Source organism: Vespula vulgaris, chromosome 16 (genome assembly GCF_905475345.1).
Source record: "Vespula vulgaris chromosome 16, iyVesVulg1.1, whole genome shotgun sequence".
NCBI lineage: Eukaryota > Metazoa > Arthropoda > Insecta > Hymenoptera > Vespidae > Vespula > Vespula vulgaris.
Genome location: NC_066601.1, coordinates 2,535,758 through 2,550,000, shown reverse-complemented (window position 1 = coordinate 2,550,000; position 14,243 = coordinate 2,535,758). Strand labels below are relative to the sequence as shown.

The 14,243-nt window shown below is 28.3% G+C and overlaps 2 protein-coding genes across 4 annotated transcripts in view; one reads left to right on the top strand and one right to left on the bottom strand.

The window, feature by feature from the left end:
* Positions 1-9,719, bottom strand: part of LOC127069601 (glycerophosphocholine phosphodiesterase GPCPD1-like) — an 11,994-nt gene extending 2,275 nt beyond the window's left edge. Inside the window, exons 1-15 of one of the 3 annotated variants that reach the window (XM_051006773.1) lie at positions 9,567-9,719; positions 8,245-8,456; positions 7,949-8,157; positions 7,612-7,778; positions 7,364-7,542; positions 7,144-7,272; positions 6,904-7,014; positions 5,234-5,387; positions 5,007-5,160; positions 4,679-4,904; positions 4,158-4,235; positions 3,436-3,591; positions 2,924-3,351; positions 2,676-2,838; positions 1-2,603 (exon numbers count right to left, since the gene is read on the bottom strand). The exon at positions 1-2,603 is cut by the window's left edge and continues 2,275 nt beyond it. In XM_051006773.1, coding sequence (XP_050862730.1) covers positions 2,310-2,603; positions 2,676-2,838; positions 2,924-3,351; positions 3,436-3,591; positions 4,158-4,235; positions 4,679-4,904; positions 5,007-5,160; positions 5,234-5,387; positions 6,904-7,014; positions 7,144-7,272; positions 7,364-7,542; positions 7,612-7,778; positions 7,949-8,157; positions 8,245-8,373 — 2,577 coding nt within the window. In that variant the 5' untranslated portion in view covers positions 8,374-8,456; positions 9,567-9,719 and the 3' untranslated portion in view covers positions 1-2,309. The other 2 variants (XM_051006772.1, XM_051006774.1) reach the window with 2 other exon arrangements.
* A 3,252-nt stretch (positions 9,720-12,971) lies between these two features.
* The window catches only part of LOC127069596 (uncharacterized), a 48,111-nt gene continuing 46,839 nt past the window's right edge, over positions 12,972-14,243 (top strand). The window contains exon 1 of the mRNA XM_051006752.1: positions 12,972-13,445. The gene's annotated coding sequence lies outside the window, so the exon portion shown is untranslated. The remainder of the gene's footprint in view (positions 13,446-14,243) is intronic.

Below are 14,243 nucleotides of genomic sequence, written 5' to 3'. Positions count from 1 at the left end.
GTATATTTTAGTAGATATTGATAATTAAATTTAAAATAGATTTACTTGTTAGATTCTAAAATATATTTATTTTAGTACTGTAAGAGATCAAAATGATTCATTCGTATAATTGTTGATTCAATTTTGAATCGCTTAAAAAAATTTTACTCATGAGATCTAATATTTTAATCAATTATTTCATTTGTACTAAGTTGACACACAAACTTCAAAATGTTTGAAATTAATTTTTAAAGCTATTCTTCTATTTATTTCGCAATAATATATTAGGTATCATACAGAGGAATATATATGCAAACAAAAATTATTAAAATTTCTGTTTGTCTTTTTTTTCTATTTCGTATGAATTCTCATATATTAAAATTACAAAATTAAATATATTTCTATGGATATGTATTAAAATATCTATATCTATTGCGTGCTGATAATATATAAATCGTGGAACCCAAAGTATGAAAATAAATAATCAATGCATAAACACATTTTTCTGATCATTTAAATTAAAATAATGATTTGCAAAAAAAGAGAAATTAAAAAGGATATGCAATTGTTGAGTCTTATGAAAAGATTATTTATTTTATAGCCACAAATAAATCTGAGAATGTCACCAACAAAAAAAAATATATATATATATAAAGCATTTTTTTTCTCGACATAGATATAATTCATATGAAACCATCACAATCTTTTTTTTTATCCTTTTTTTTATTAAATATATTTGACAACTTTTGTCCTTACTTCAAAAGTTTGTTTTTCTTGAATAAAATGTATAATAACATAATCTTCATTATTTAAATAAAAGTATATCTAGAAATATTTGTACTAACAACTTAAACGCCCGCCTAAACCCCTATGATCACAACAGTTTACTAGAAATTAGGATTATTCTTTACCGATAATACCGGACTTTCTTTATTAGCACTTATAAAATGTCCTTTTAATATAATAAATATTTTGAATGAGTAATAAAGTGATTCCCGTTCAAAAAATCCGTCATAAAATTGATAAGTAGACGGTATTAGTATATTCGCAATATAATAATTGCATTTTCATTCTTATTATATACCCTCACACATGTTATTATCAATATGCTAAACCAGAAACAAACGTCGTTAGCATGTTTGGTTCACTTTTAATTACTGTGTTTAATAACAATCCGTAACAATGATAAATTTTTATATTAGAATTGAATTCGTTTTAACAAAAGTTTGCCCTATATTTTTTTTTTTTTTTTTTTTTCTTATAAATAATATATATAGAAGTGTGAACCAGACAATTTTATTATAAACCAATCGATATATGATTTATCTTTCAATACATTATACTACTTTTCACTGCAATTAGATCAAATCTTGATATATTTATTTTTTTGTCATAAGCGGGTATATAAAGCAATCGGATATATCAATTGTGTAATTTGCATTAATGCGATATATGCAATTGAGTATTCTCACGAATATCATGCTATTACAATGTAAAATATTATATTGCGATAACTTCTATAAGATAGAATCAAAATATTCGATTGCTTCGCGAGATGCTTTCTAATCATTGAAGTTGTTATAATTGACTAAATTTGTCTAACAATATCTAATTATATGAGATAAGAGTAAAATCATGTTATTAATGCATACATAGTTGCATGGAAGACATGACTACTGCAATATAAATTTTTATTACGTTGTGTAAAACGGATATAATTCTATTATAAAAGCAGTGAAAAGCTATATAAAAATATTTAAAAATATTTTGTAAATTCCATTGCATATTATTATATCGTTCTTTTTTTCTTTTTTTCTTTTTTTTCCCCTTTTCTTTTCTCCTTTTCATTATGTCTTTTTTGTTTTCTTTTAACATGTATAGCATCCTTGTAGTACGTTTAAAGAGGACGAGTAAAATTGACGATTAATTGATTGAAAAATCCAGTAATTACAGGAACCGAACAGGCCAACTTATGTCAAAGTAAAATTTGTTTGATTTAGAAAAATTATACGCAGAAGGAAATATGTAAATCGATTTAGAAATCGATTACAATTTCAGATTAACTGTACTATACATATTCTTCATATATACGGTTACATAAGTTAATTTATAATATTAACGCAAACGCGATGAAAAAAAAAAAATTGATAAGAAACCTGAAGAACGGTTTAAGCCTCTGTACTACAAACATTGTAGGAAATAGATATATTAATTACGAAATATTCATAAAATTGTCGTTATCTTTCTGGTTTCTTTAATGGTATCCTACTCCAAGTATGTTGTCTAGTACATTAAAACCAGGAAACAAAAGATTTTTTAAAAGAGAAACATCAAAGGCAATCCTTCGCTGATTCATCTTCTCCATAGGCTTCGGGTAAGGCTGTGGTCTGACCACTCATTATATCAGAAATATTTCTAGTTTTGTTTGTATGTCCAAAAGATTTTGCATATGCGTCAAAATCTTTGGTAATTTTACTAACTTCATTATTTTTTGAAGAAGATGGCACTTTAGTCATATATATATTATCTGCACCAACATTATTTTTACTATCAAGGCTGGAAGCGGATGTTGCCGTTGAAGTCGATAATAAATTTCTTGTCTCTTCCAAATTTAAAAGACATCCCTAAGAAAAATGAAAAAGAAACATTAGGATTTGTAATTACATTGTATGATAAGTGTTTAAAAACAACATTACCTTTTCATTGCTATAATCCATATTAATCGAATCAGGAATTGCTTTTTCTGTCGTATTATCTGCTTGACTAGACTGAGCCAAAGCTATTAATGCTTTTTGGCTTTCCCTTGCATCGATCAAGAATATACTTTCTTTAATATCTTTCGAATTATATACATCAATCCTATAAAAATTTGTGATAATCATTAACGTAATTTAAACGTATATATATCGTATAAATATATTATACTTTAATTGAATATACTGACTTATCGTATATGACTGCATGTAGACCAAGTTTTTTAAGATGACGAATAGTATCCTTATCATTATTATCATCGCCCCAACAAAAGATGATTAAACCAGCGTCCTTTACCAATTTTACTTGCGAAGGATCTCTAAGAATATCTTCGGTATGAACATTAATTCCTAAAATATCTGCCGCCAATGCATGTCTTATAGCCATTGGTATTGTTTGACATCTGGGATCATGGTAAGTTGGATACTTCGAAGTTATGCCTTGAGTTAAAAATACCACTGGATATTTGTTTTGTTTCAGACGTATCATAACACAAATATCAGGATTGAAGGATGAGAAAACTATTTTTCTGTCACCCCCATATTCCAAAACAACTTTCAATATCGTATCCAGATACATATTTAGATCAAATGGATGATTAAGTTCAAATGTACCATCCTAGTCGAAATAAATTGATATGTTAGATCAACGATGAAATATAATAATATTACAAAAGTAATGCTTTTATATAAAAAGTCACACCTTTAACTGCATAGTCCATTTAATTTCAATGTTGCATCCAACATGTGGCTCTAACTCAAGAAGTACACTTTGAAGAGTGGGAAAAGGTTGATGATCTTCTAGATCTTCATCAAAAAATCGAGGAAGTTTTTCTCGGCCCTCTGCCACGTGGTAAACCTATAAAAAAGATATGTCAATTATGAGAACAACTTAGCTATAACAAAAAACTCTTGAAGGTGCTATTCTTTATCGTAAAATTTGTGAACTGAGCATCAAATGATTTGCAAGAAGATAGATATTTTTTTGAAAGCAGGACGATGCAAATTTCGGAAACATCATAACATACCCCTTGTAATATTGGTAACATGCTATGGTAGAAGTGGCTGTATTCCTATGAATGATTTTATAAACTGAATTTTTATTTTAATGCACGTTAAAAGGGGTGAAACTGGTGTATGCGTGGTTATTAAAACGTGATTGACTTTTTAAAGCAATTCTATGTAGAATTTTTTTGCTAGTATTGCCTTGATGATGAATAAGATATTTTTATATCTTTCAATGATTTATGATGAAATTTTGAATTTCTTTTTTTTATATCCGCAAAGATAATTTATTTATCCTATATTATAAAGAATATGATATATAAATTTGAAAAATTATGTAAGCATGCATCAGGTTATTCAGACATCTGACCAATTAATTTTTGGCAAAGAGCCAAGCTGCAAAGCGATATGAAAGCTCACCAGTTGGTTAACCCCCTGCTCACTTTTATCAACGAAATACAGCACCTTACCCAACGAGTCGCCCGGGTAATAAAGGTCCTGTTGAATATTAAAAATAAACAAACACGAACGGACATTTCATATAAACGAAGTTATAAATATATGACACCTTATGGTTTTATATAATGCACTTCTCTGTAATGACTCTAAGGAAAAAAAAAAAAAAAAGGCACATCAAAAGCAAAGAAAGCATTAAAATTAAGCTGTACTATATAAGTAGATGTTATATGAAAGATTATGATATCCGATGTTTCATAAGTTGAATCTTGGACTGGATAGTCTGAAATAACATTACCAAAACGGATATATATATACATATTACACTATTCCATTGATTATTGATTGACTTTTTTTATAGAATATTTATTTTATTTACCTATATGATAAAATATACAATGAAAAAATTGCTTTATTAAGACTAATAATAGTATCTCCTATACAAAAATATTTAATTCAATATTATAAAAAATATATATATATACCTTCAATAGGTGAAGTTGTTCCAAAGTTAGATCCTTAACTGGTATGTCCAACGTGTCCATTGCTTCTATTTGTTTTTTACGTTTTATTGAAATTGATACGTAAAAATCGTGGTATATAACTGGTACGTAATCTTTCGATAATTGAACGTCAAATTCTACCATATCAGCACCATGATATGATGCAGTTTTTAAAGATGCTATAGTGTTTTCTCTGACATTAGCACAACTGAATGAAAAAGTACAAATAAATATTTTAATATTCGTATATCTTTTCACACAGACATTATCGTCGTACTAGTGTTCTTTTTCAACTTATGAAACAACTTACTTTTTTGTCTCAAATTTAAAAGAAGTGCCAAGTCCTCTATGACCCACGTCCAAGCCAGACCATCTTTGTTCCCAATGCTTTGCATATGAAATACTCATATCCCATGGATAATTTGGAATTGATTTTATAACAACATATTCGACTGTTAATTGTCCTGTAATATAAGTCTATCAGTCAAGGTCATTTTTTATTGGATTTCTCTTATTAAATTACATAAATTTTTTTACCAATTGGTCTATGTTTGGTACTAGTAATCGGCACTGTCAAGATACCAACACTGGATTGCAATGTACTAGGTAAGATGTAACTGAATCCAATATGATTTGGTGGTTCACCTGGGAAAGTCTTTGAACTGTATACGTAGTAGTCCACTAAATATGCCTGAAACAATACTCTACTTAATGCAAATTGGGAAAAATACAAATATTTCTAACAACATAAAAGCTCTTACAGAACACTTATAGCTTAATAGTACATATTAGAACTTATTCTAACATGAGCAAATTATAGTGATCAAGGAGACTAACATCGACGAACTTACTATTATGCATTTACCTTTCGGTCGGTTAGCAATGTAACTGCATTAAGCAAACAAATGTAATTGTAAATTATACATTCTAATAACTACTGATTTGATATTCCTTGATCACACACAGGTGTAGGAATTAAATTGTATTTTCTTCATAAATATTTTTTCTACGTGATTTGATATATCTCTATTTATTGAGAAGAGCAAGACAAAAAATATCGAGGACTAATTGAAATAGAATGTAATTTATTTCCTACATAATCTAGCAATGAACCAAACCAATAATTGTCAAATGCTGTACACTGCTTGGTGACGGAAATCTCGCAACACCTGCTGATCATTCATTATTAAATTTCGAAATCAAATATCTGCAAAGTTTGCAAAAATTCGGATTCAGAAGATATGGACAGCTTAGTCTGGCATTGCCCGCACAGCGGTGTCACGTACGGTACAGTAGAGTTGGTCAGAGCTAGAAAATATTAGTAATACATCTAAAAGGATATAGAGAAGTGATGGGAATCTCACCATTTCCGACGTACACAGATGGATATGACATGTGATAGCGTTGACATCGCAAAACTTTTAGGGGACATTTTTTAGGATGACTATGACTAACGTAAATCGATCTCATGTGCATTGTCAAATTGTGTGATAAACTTTACTACATATGATGACAAAGAAATCATTCAAATTTCTATGCTTTGATTGATTGAATAATTAAAAATTTACGAAAGACAATAGCCCAAGGATGGGTAGAGGTAGGGTAAACGACAATCAAAACCATCATATCTCTGTGTGATGTCATGTGACACAGACGTAAAGTGGTAGACGATGCTTAGCATCGATACATCAGATTGCATGTTAGCATCATCATTTGCACCAGAAGTCTTGCTTTGTATAAGCAGAAGGATGTCTTCTGTCCAAGCCATTTCGTCTGACGTCGCTGGCAGATTCCAAGGAGGGCAATAACTGCTGAACAAGTTTAATTATCTTTTACCAAATAATTTGAATATATCGCGATAGAAGATGTGGCCAGCCTACTCGTGGTCTACTGAAAACTTGGTCAATACTTATTCCTTCACTGTGATTTATCTATTTGTGAATCACCATCGGTCTGCTATTAATTGCTCTTTGGTATGTTTATTATCGTAATTATCATTGTATACTCAAGTTTACTGCTCTTTTAATATATATTTTTTGAAATAAAAAATATGAAATAAATTGATTTACTTTTTATAAACATTGTACAATATAGTCAAATGTTGATTTATATCGAACGAATGAGTAAGCAATAAATACCAGCTAATGGTTTATCACGAATTTATGCATCTATTGTCCTTTTGTTAGAAAACTCAGTATTATACTTACAACAGATTCGAGATAACGAACAGCAATATTGAAGATAATACACTCGTCTTCTGCATAAGCTCGACCAAATTGTTCCTGGTATCTGAACTGTGCTTCTTCGTCGTTCATTACCTTTTATAAAGAATAATGCAAACAAACGTTACTTCGATTTTCAATATTACGTTATTAAAAAAAATGTTTACAATTACGATATTACGTTATCAATTTCGTTATTAAAAAAACAGAATAATTTACACTTACTGCAATTTCTGTAATACTAAAACCGGATTGATCGATAATGTCTTGAGTATCCGTAGAATCATCTATATAATCATTTCCAAATTGTTGTAATTCGTAGGAGTGCTGCTTAACTAAATTTAGTGGAGTCATCTGTGTAATAATAAAAAAATTATTATCTTTCTTTTCTCCCCTTATTTTTTTTCAATGATGATAAATAAAAAAAATTAAATAGTAATTATACCTTAATGTTAATATTTCTATTTTTATATTGATGTTTCCATAATTTAATTGGATTATCAAAAATTTTAAATTGTATCACAGTTTCATCTGTAAGCCAACCACGTTCAACTTTACAATAGCCATTATGACAACCAAATATTTCTGGATCTGGCAATGTATCATTCACAAAATTACTAGGTACTAAAAGAAAAATAATTGTTACAAAAAAACATCAAATTAATTCACATACTTTACGTTTTATGAACGTACTGTTTTTCTTAATTTGACGAGATATCATGTGAGTTTCCCACTTGCGAATAATAAGAATCTTGGATGAATTCTTCGTACCATTGGATTGACATATAACAGCAATAAAATATCGATACTTGATATCTGTATCAACGGGTAATGCAACCTTTTGAGAAAAAATCTGTCCTCTGAAATATTTAAATCTTTACTGATAATCTTAAATTATAATTATAATAAATTTCGATTAGAATAAGATATTGGCATTTGATAATGTGATTAAAGTATAATGATTTATATCATGAATATGACTTGCAACATGCACCCAAAAAAAAAGTAATGATATTTCACCAATACTTACTTTTCTATCTCATGATAAATGTTATCTCCTGCATCTGTAGTATTATCTACATTATCAATATTATAATACCCACTATTCTTAGAAACTGCTGAAGCATCTTGAGCAGTATGTTCTTCGAACATTTGAATCGCCTGATTATGATTCCATGCCCCTAATTCAGGTAAATCTCCCACAACATATAAACATTCATTTTTTTCTAAATCCGGCACCTAAAAACATAATGATTTTATTTCCTTATATTTTCTATTTTTTTTTAATTTATTGAATATATCTAACAATCACAAATTCCTGATTACCTGTACTCTAAAAATCCAATCTCTCTTAGAATCCTTCATAGTGGATGGATTATTTTTAGATGCTACGTTAGGCGTTGCCTCTAATTGTTTGATATCCTCTTTGTTTTCTATAAACCACATCTGCTGCATATTATTATCTTTATTTTTTTCTCAATTATTCTCTTTCAATTTTTTTTGTTTCAAGATTTGTTCAATTGACATCAACTAATTTTCTGTAAAAAGGGTCCTTTTGTGATATACAATCATTATATTTTCAATCACATTACTAATCGTGTATAAAATGCTTATGGTAGAATTTGTTTTCTCTTCCTTCCTTTCTTTTTTTTTAGAAATAAATTTATATTTTACTTTAACTGCAGCTATTTACTTATACTACTTTATAACGATTGTCCTATTCTTACAACGTAACTTTGAACATACAAGTGATTCTGATTCTTTGAATCCAACGTGATACAACATTCTATATAAAGTCAATAATAAGAAACAATGTAATTGTATTTATCATACTGGCTTATATATATCTTTTCAAGATCAACAAAGACAAAAGAAGAATATAGATTTTCTTTGTCAATAGTACTATATCACACAAACAAGTTTCTCTTGATAATTTAATCTTCGTATTACCTTTTATTCTATAGCAATACCAAAAAAAATAAACTTTTCTTATTACGTTAGAACAATAGATCTAATAACAATATGATGTAAGTATATATGACCATATGACCATATGACCAATGATTAATCATCCACTTGCATGAATATGTTACGCATATTTGTATATTATCATTTTCCTGTATTAATAAATCAAACATGTTGTGACTGCAATGCGACATATTTAATGAAAATAAATGCTACTTATAGTAATAAAAAAATTGCTGCACAATATTAAATATAATCAAATGAATTCGATTTACAGAAAACTGCAGATGAAATTGAGATGAAAGAACAAAGAGAGTAAAGTCCACGGGATAAAAAATGCAAAAAAAAGAAATATACTTCGAAATTGATCCTTTCCTAACAATTAAATTGTTTCGATGCATTATTTACCTCTGTAGTAACCAGAAATTTTCGGTGAAATATTATTTGAACGTATTTGGTTCATATATTATAATTCGTGTTATTTCACGAAGGCCCAACGCAGGCACCTCGTGTTTTTAATAAAATTTAACATAACTGATTTTATCCTGACAGCACAACACTACTACTTCGATATACGAGAAAACACGCATTGCATAAACGATAATTTTTTACCAGAGACAATCATGAGTTGAACGACATCCGATTTGGCAACGTGGCGGATATCTGGAAATGGCGTCACTTACCGATACTCAGAGCAACACTCATTTTTTAATTTTTATGTTCGAAATAATATATTCGAGGTATTTTTTAAATATTTCTAAATCAACAAAATGTTTCCTAAAATTTATTCGTGCGTTCATCGTGATTAAAAGTTTTAATAAATTAATAAAAAGATATTTTTATCTTATATATAAATGAATATTATATACGATACTGCATAGCACTAGATATTTTTGAACACGTACGTATATAATATATATGTGTATGTCGAAGTTATATTTATAATGTTACTATATAACAACGTTAATGTTATAATTTATATGTATAAATAATATCAATAGTTTTTTCTTTTATTATTTTTTTTATTAGATGTTCTTTTCTTTTTTTTTTTCCTTTAGGAAATTGTTAATTTCCTGCATTATTTTTCTCAGAATCGATAAAACAGTATTTCGTGTTATTTAGTTGGTAATGAAAAAGTATGAATCTTGTATTACGTCTCTTCTCTACGTCTACATTTTTTCACAAGAGCTTAGATTGGTTACTTTTATCGTATGAGGCTGTCAGATGTACTTTATATGTTCAATTTTTGTGCTTTATAATTGCGTAGTAAATATAAGAGAATCTATTCATGACGTAGCATAAATCATTTCTTTTTCTTCTTTTACTCTATAGCACACATATTAACATTTATCATGTTACTTATTATAAAATATACATATATGTATGTGTATGTATATAAAGTAATATTATATAACATTTAAATAAGACAAAAACTGATGTTGTATCAGGACTGTCAAACTTTTTAGCTTTGGATCATGCATTCATTACTGTCAATTAATCCATTTTCCCATTATTTAAATTTATTAGCTACCATTCTATTTACTTTGTTATAGTATGACATAGGATAGGGACAGGTAGAATACAGATATTATTTTCTTAGCTCAAATCTGACTATTAATTAAGATACATTTATCAAATAGGATAATTCTTTTTTAATGTGAAAATTGTGGATGGGACATTCCATTAACTAATGATGGTATATCAATAGAAATAGTACTTGTTGCTAGTCTTAACAAAGAACATAACAATTCTTCTGTTAACATAGCAAGATGATTTGATATATTTCATAACAGAAAGACTACTTTGGAATTTATATGTTGATCCAAACATAGAACATATTTTCAAACCTAAATCTATAAATTTTTGATATTTTTCCTGTGATAATAATTTAAAAGATTCAAGATCATATTTGTTTCGACTAAGCAAAAATGGATCAGCTTATAAATTACAAAGTTCTAATCGATATGCAATTTCTTGTTCATTTATTACACATCCTTTTGGATTATTAAAAATTTGCAAATCATTCTTCAGTAAGTTGAAATCCTTGAACCATCTGTGAAATTGTTCTTGAATCTCTAATAGTGGCAGTTGAAATATCAAAAAATTTACATTCGAATGACAGCTATTTCTTCGCAGGATGGAAAATGATGTAACTCATTTATTTCTAATTCAATGATAAATAATTTAAGTTTATTCTAGAATACATTAATATAACCAGTCAAATCAGAAATGGTATGGTTTTGTTCTTGTAATTGTGAATTTAAATGATTTAGATGACATGTAATATTTGCTAAAAATGCCAATTCATTAAAAAATTTAATTTCCTTAAAATTCTCCTCCTTTATCTTTGCTATTTGTATTTGCTTCTATTGTAAAAATTCTAATATATCCTCTCTTAAATTAAAAAGTTCTTTTAAAGTTTCTCCTGTACTTAACCAATTTACATCATCATACAAACATAAATTTTCATCTTGTAAAAATGCTTGAAATTTTTTATGTGAAAGTGATCTATTTCCACCTCTAATTAAATTTAAAACTTCAATTATAATTTTCATTGTAGAGCTTAACATTATTACTTCTTCACATAGTGCTTCTTGATGCATAATACAATGAAATGTTGGGCAGTTTATTTCTTTTTTTTTTAAAATCCCCGAAGTCCCCAATCTTGATCAATCATTATTTTCCTTCCATCCATGAAAATTGCAGAACATTTGGAAAATCTTTCATATTTTTCTACTTGCTCACAGATAGCATTGAAGATGTCTATTCCTTTTGTGAAATATAAAGAAATCAATGCTAACAATTCTTCATGGATGGAAAAATCATTATCTATCATTCTTACAAAAAGTGATACTTAATTTGTATTCATGATATCCATAGTTTCATTGAGACATAATAAAAAATAACGACATTTTTCTAATAATATTTTTAATTTATTTTCTATATTTCCATTAATTTGTTTAGAAATAGTTTGTCGTGACAATGAGACTGTTTCAAAACATTCAATAGCATTTTTATATTGTGTGGAACATATATCATATTTTTTTTTTGTGGCAAGTATTATAATGACGAGAAACTACTTCTTTTCAAACTCGCAAGCTCTTTTTTACAAAGTAAACGTTGCATTAAATATCAGTTACAAAGTAAACAGTTCTCTGCAATTAATGAAAAAATAATCTGTTTCCAAACTTTTTTGAAATAGTCGATTTTCTATACGAATTTTTCTTTTTGCCATGATGGAGTAAAGTAGGAGAATAATAGAATATAAAAATGCGAAACAATGGAAAATAATAATAAACTAATGAAATAAAAAATAGGGTGAATGAAACAAAAAATCAAATATAGTGGGGATCCTCTCCTCACACTTTACTAAAGAACAAAGAAGTATGAGAAGGAGTCATATGTGTATCGCGAGTCGTCAGTTCGACAATTTTGATTTATATCAATTTACTGTCACCTAATTCTTGGTAGTGCTGCTATCCATAATTTGCTTCTCGATCGGTAAGGTAGAATACATTAGAATACATTAAACACGCAGAAATTATTTTCGAAATTTGATAAATTTGACATATGTTACTCTTATTATTTAATACATAGAATTTAATATTCAACATATATATATATATACACACAAATATAGTATACAATAGTAATAATATATATATAGTAGCTTTTTTTAAAGAATGTATATATAATATTAACTATGAAAGTAATAAGAGTCAACTTCACTTATCAACTACAAGACATCTCTTCCTACTTCATTTGTCTCTTATTAGAAAAATATATTTTTATAATATATATATATATATATATATATATATATATATAAAGGAAATTATTATATACAATCTTTTTATGATATAGTTTTTAAATTTATTTGTACAAAATTAATTTTCGGTTCGAGGTCGATCACCTCCGTTTATACAATCATTGCTTGTACAATCAGAATTTCCAATTAGTGGTACCTTATTTCATAGGTGGCGTTTTCGAACCTTTGAACACGGTGATTGGTCGAAGCCATTCAAGGCCAACCAGTCAGCTTCTACTTCAGTCAACAGAACAGTAGATTTCTTTTGGTAGGTAGGTAAGCATAAACGAGAGACGGTTAGGTCTCCGCGCGCAATAATCCGTGCTTCAACGAATCTCACACATTTCTACGTTTTCGCGGCGTACAGAGAGTTCGTTCCGTTGCTAAGAGCATATATTAGAGATATTAAGGAGATTAAGAATACGAAGATAATAAGACGTAATCTAAATCATAAGGAATATTTAATCTGTGAACAAACAAAAAAAAGACCGGTCACTTATCAATTAGATTTCCTGTTTAGACAACGTTTTTCAAATCTTGTCGAAAATTGAAGCTTGCCTTACAGAAAAGAAAGAGAAAAAAGTGAAGAGGGGAGAGGTGGTGACGAAGGAGAGTGGTAGAAGGGGAAGGAACGTGGAAGCCGGTAAGAACGATCGATCGTGAAAGACAAGACCGTGTCAACCGTTCAACATCATCGAAAAGAGCTGCATATTTCGAACGTGCTACACTTCCTTCGAATTTTATCGAAATTCAGGTAAATTTTCTTTTCATTTTTTTCCTTTGTTCCTCTTTCATTATCACTTCCTATTTTTCGTTCGTATATTAGTACGAAGGATATTAATGATAATCGATTTTGATGTGAAATTTCGATTATCGAAAGCTCTTTTTATTGCATGCAGAAGAGATATATTTAGTTAGTAAAAAAAAAGTATTATGATCACGATAAACGATCGACTCGTTTTTGAGCCTTATTTTTATGAAATTCCTTCTTAAAGATAACTTATAATCTAAAAGATTCCAAGCATCGAGTTTTTTTTCTAAGGATTTTTCTTAATATTTTTTACTTCGAATACGTACTTTAGACGTGTTGTGTGTGTGTGTGTGATGTGCAGGCGCGCGCGCGTGTATGTGTATAGATATGTTATTCGAAGTACGACAGTTAATCGATAATCGTATATAACAAAGAATCTGCTTGATAGAATCGCATACTCAGCATTGTTGAAATTCTTTTGTTCGTTAAAACGCTCTCGAAATATGCCGTTATATACGACTTCAGAAAATCTTTAACGGTTTTACAATGTAGAAGAAAAAAAGAATACCAATTTAAAGAAGATGAATTTAACAATAATCAATTGAAGTAGGTAATAGTCACCATTTTCTTTTTATTTTTTTAATCGAATTAATATCGAAATCTGAAACTCGACTGTCTTTTGTTTCTTTTCTTGAAAATGGCGGAAAATGAGTAATCGTCAGTTTTTATTTTGAATTATTATATACCGTAAGTAATATACACAAATTAATAAAATATATTGCTATTAATTGATTAAATATT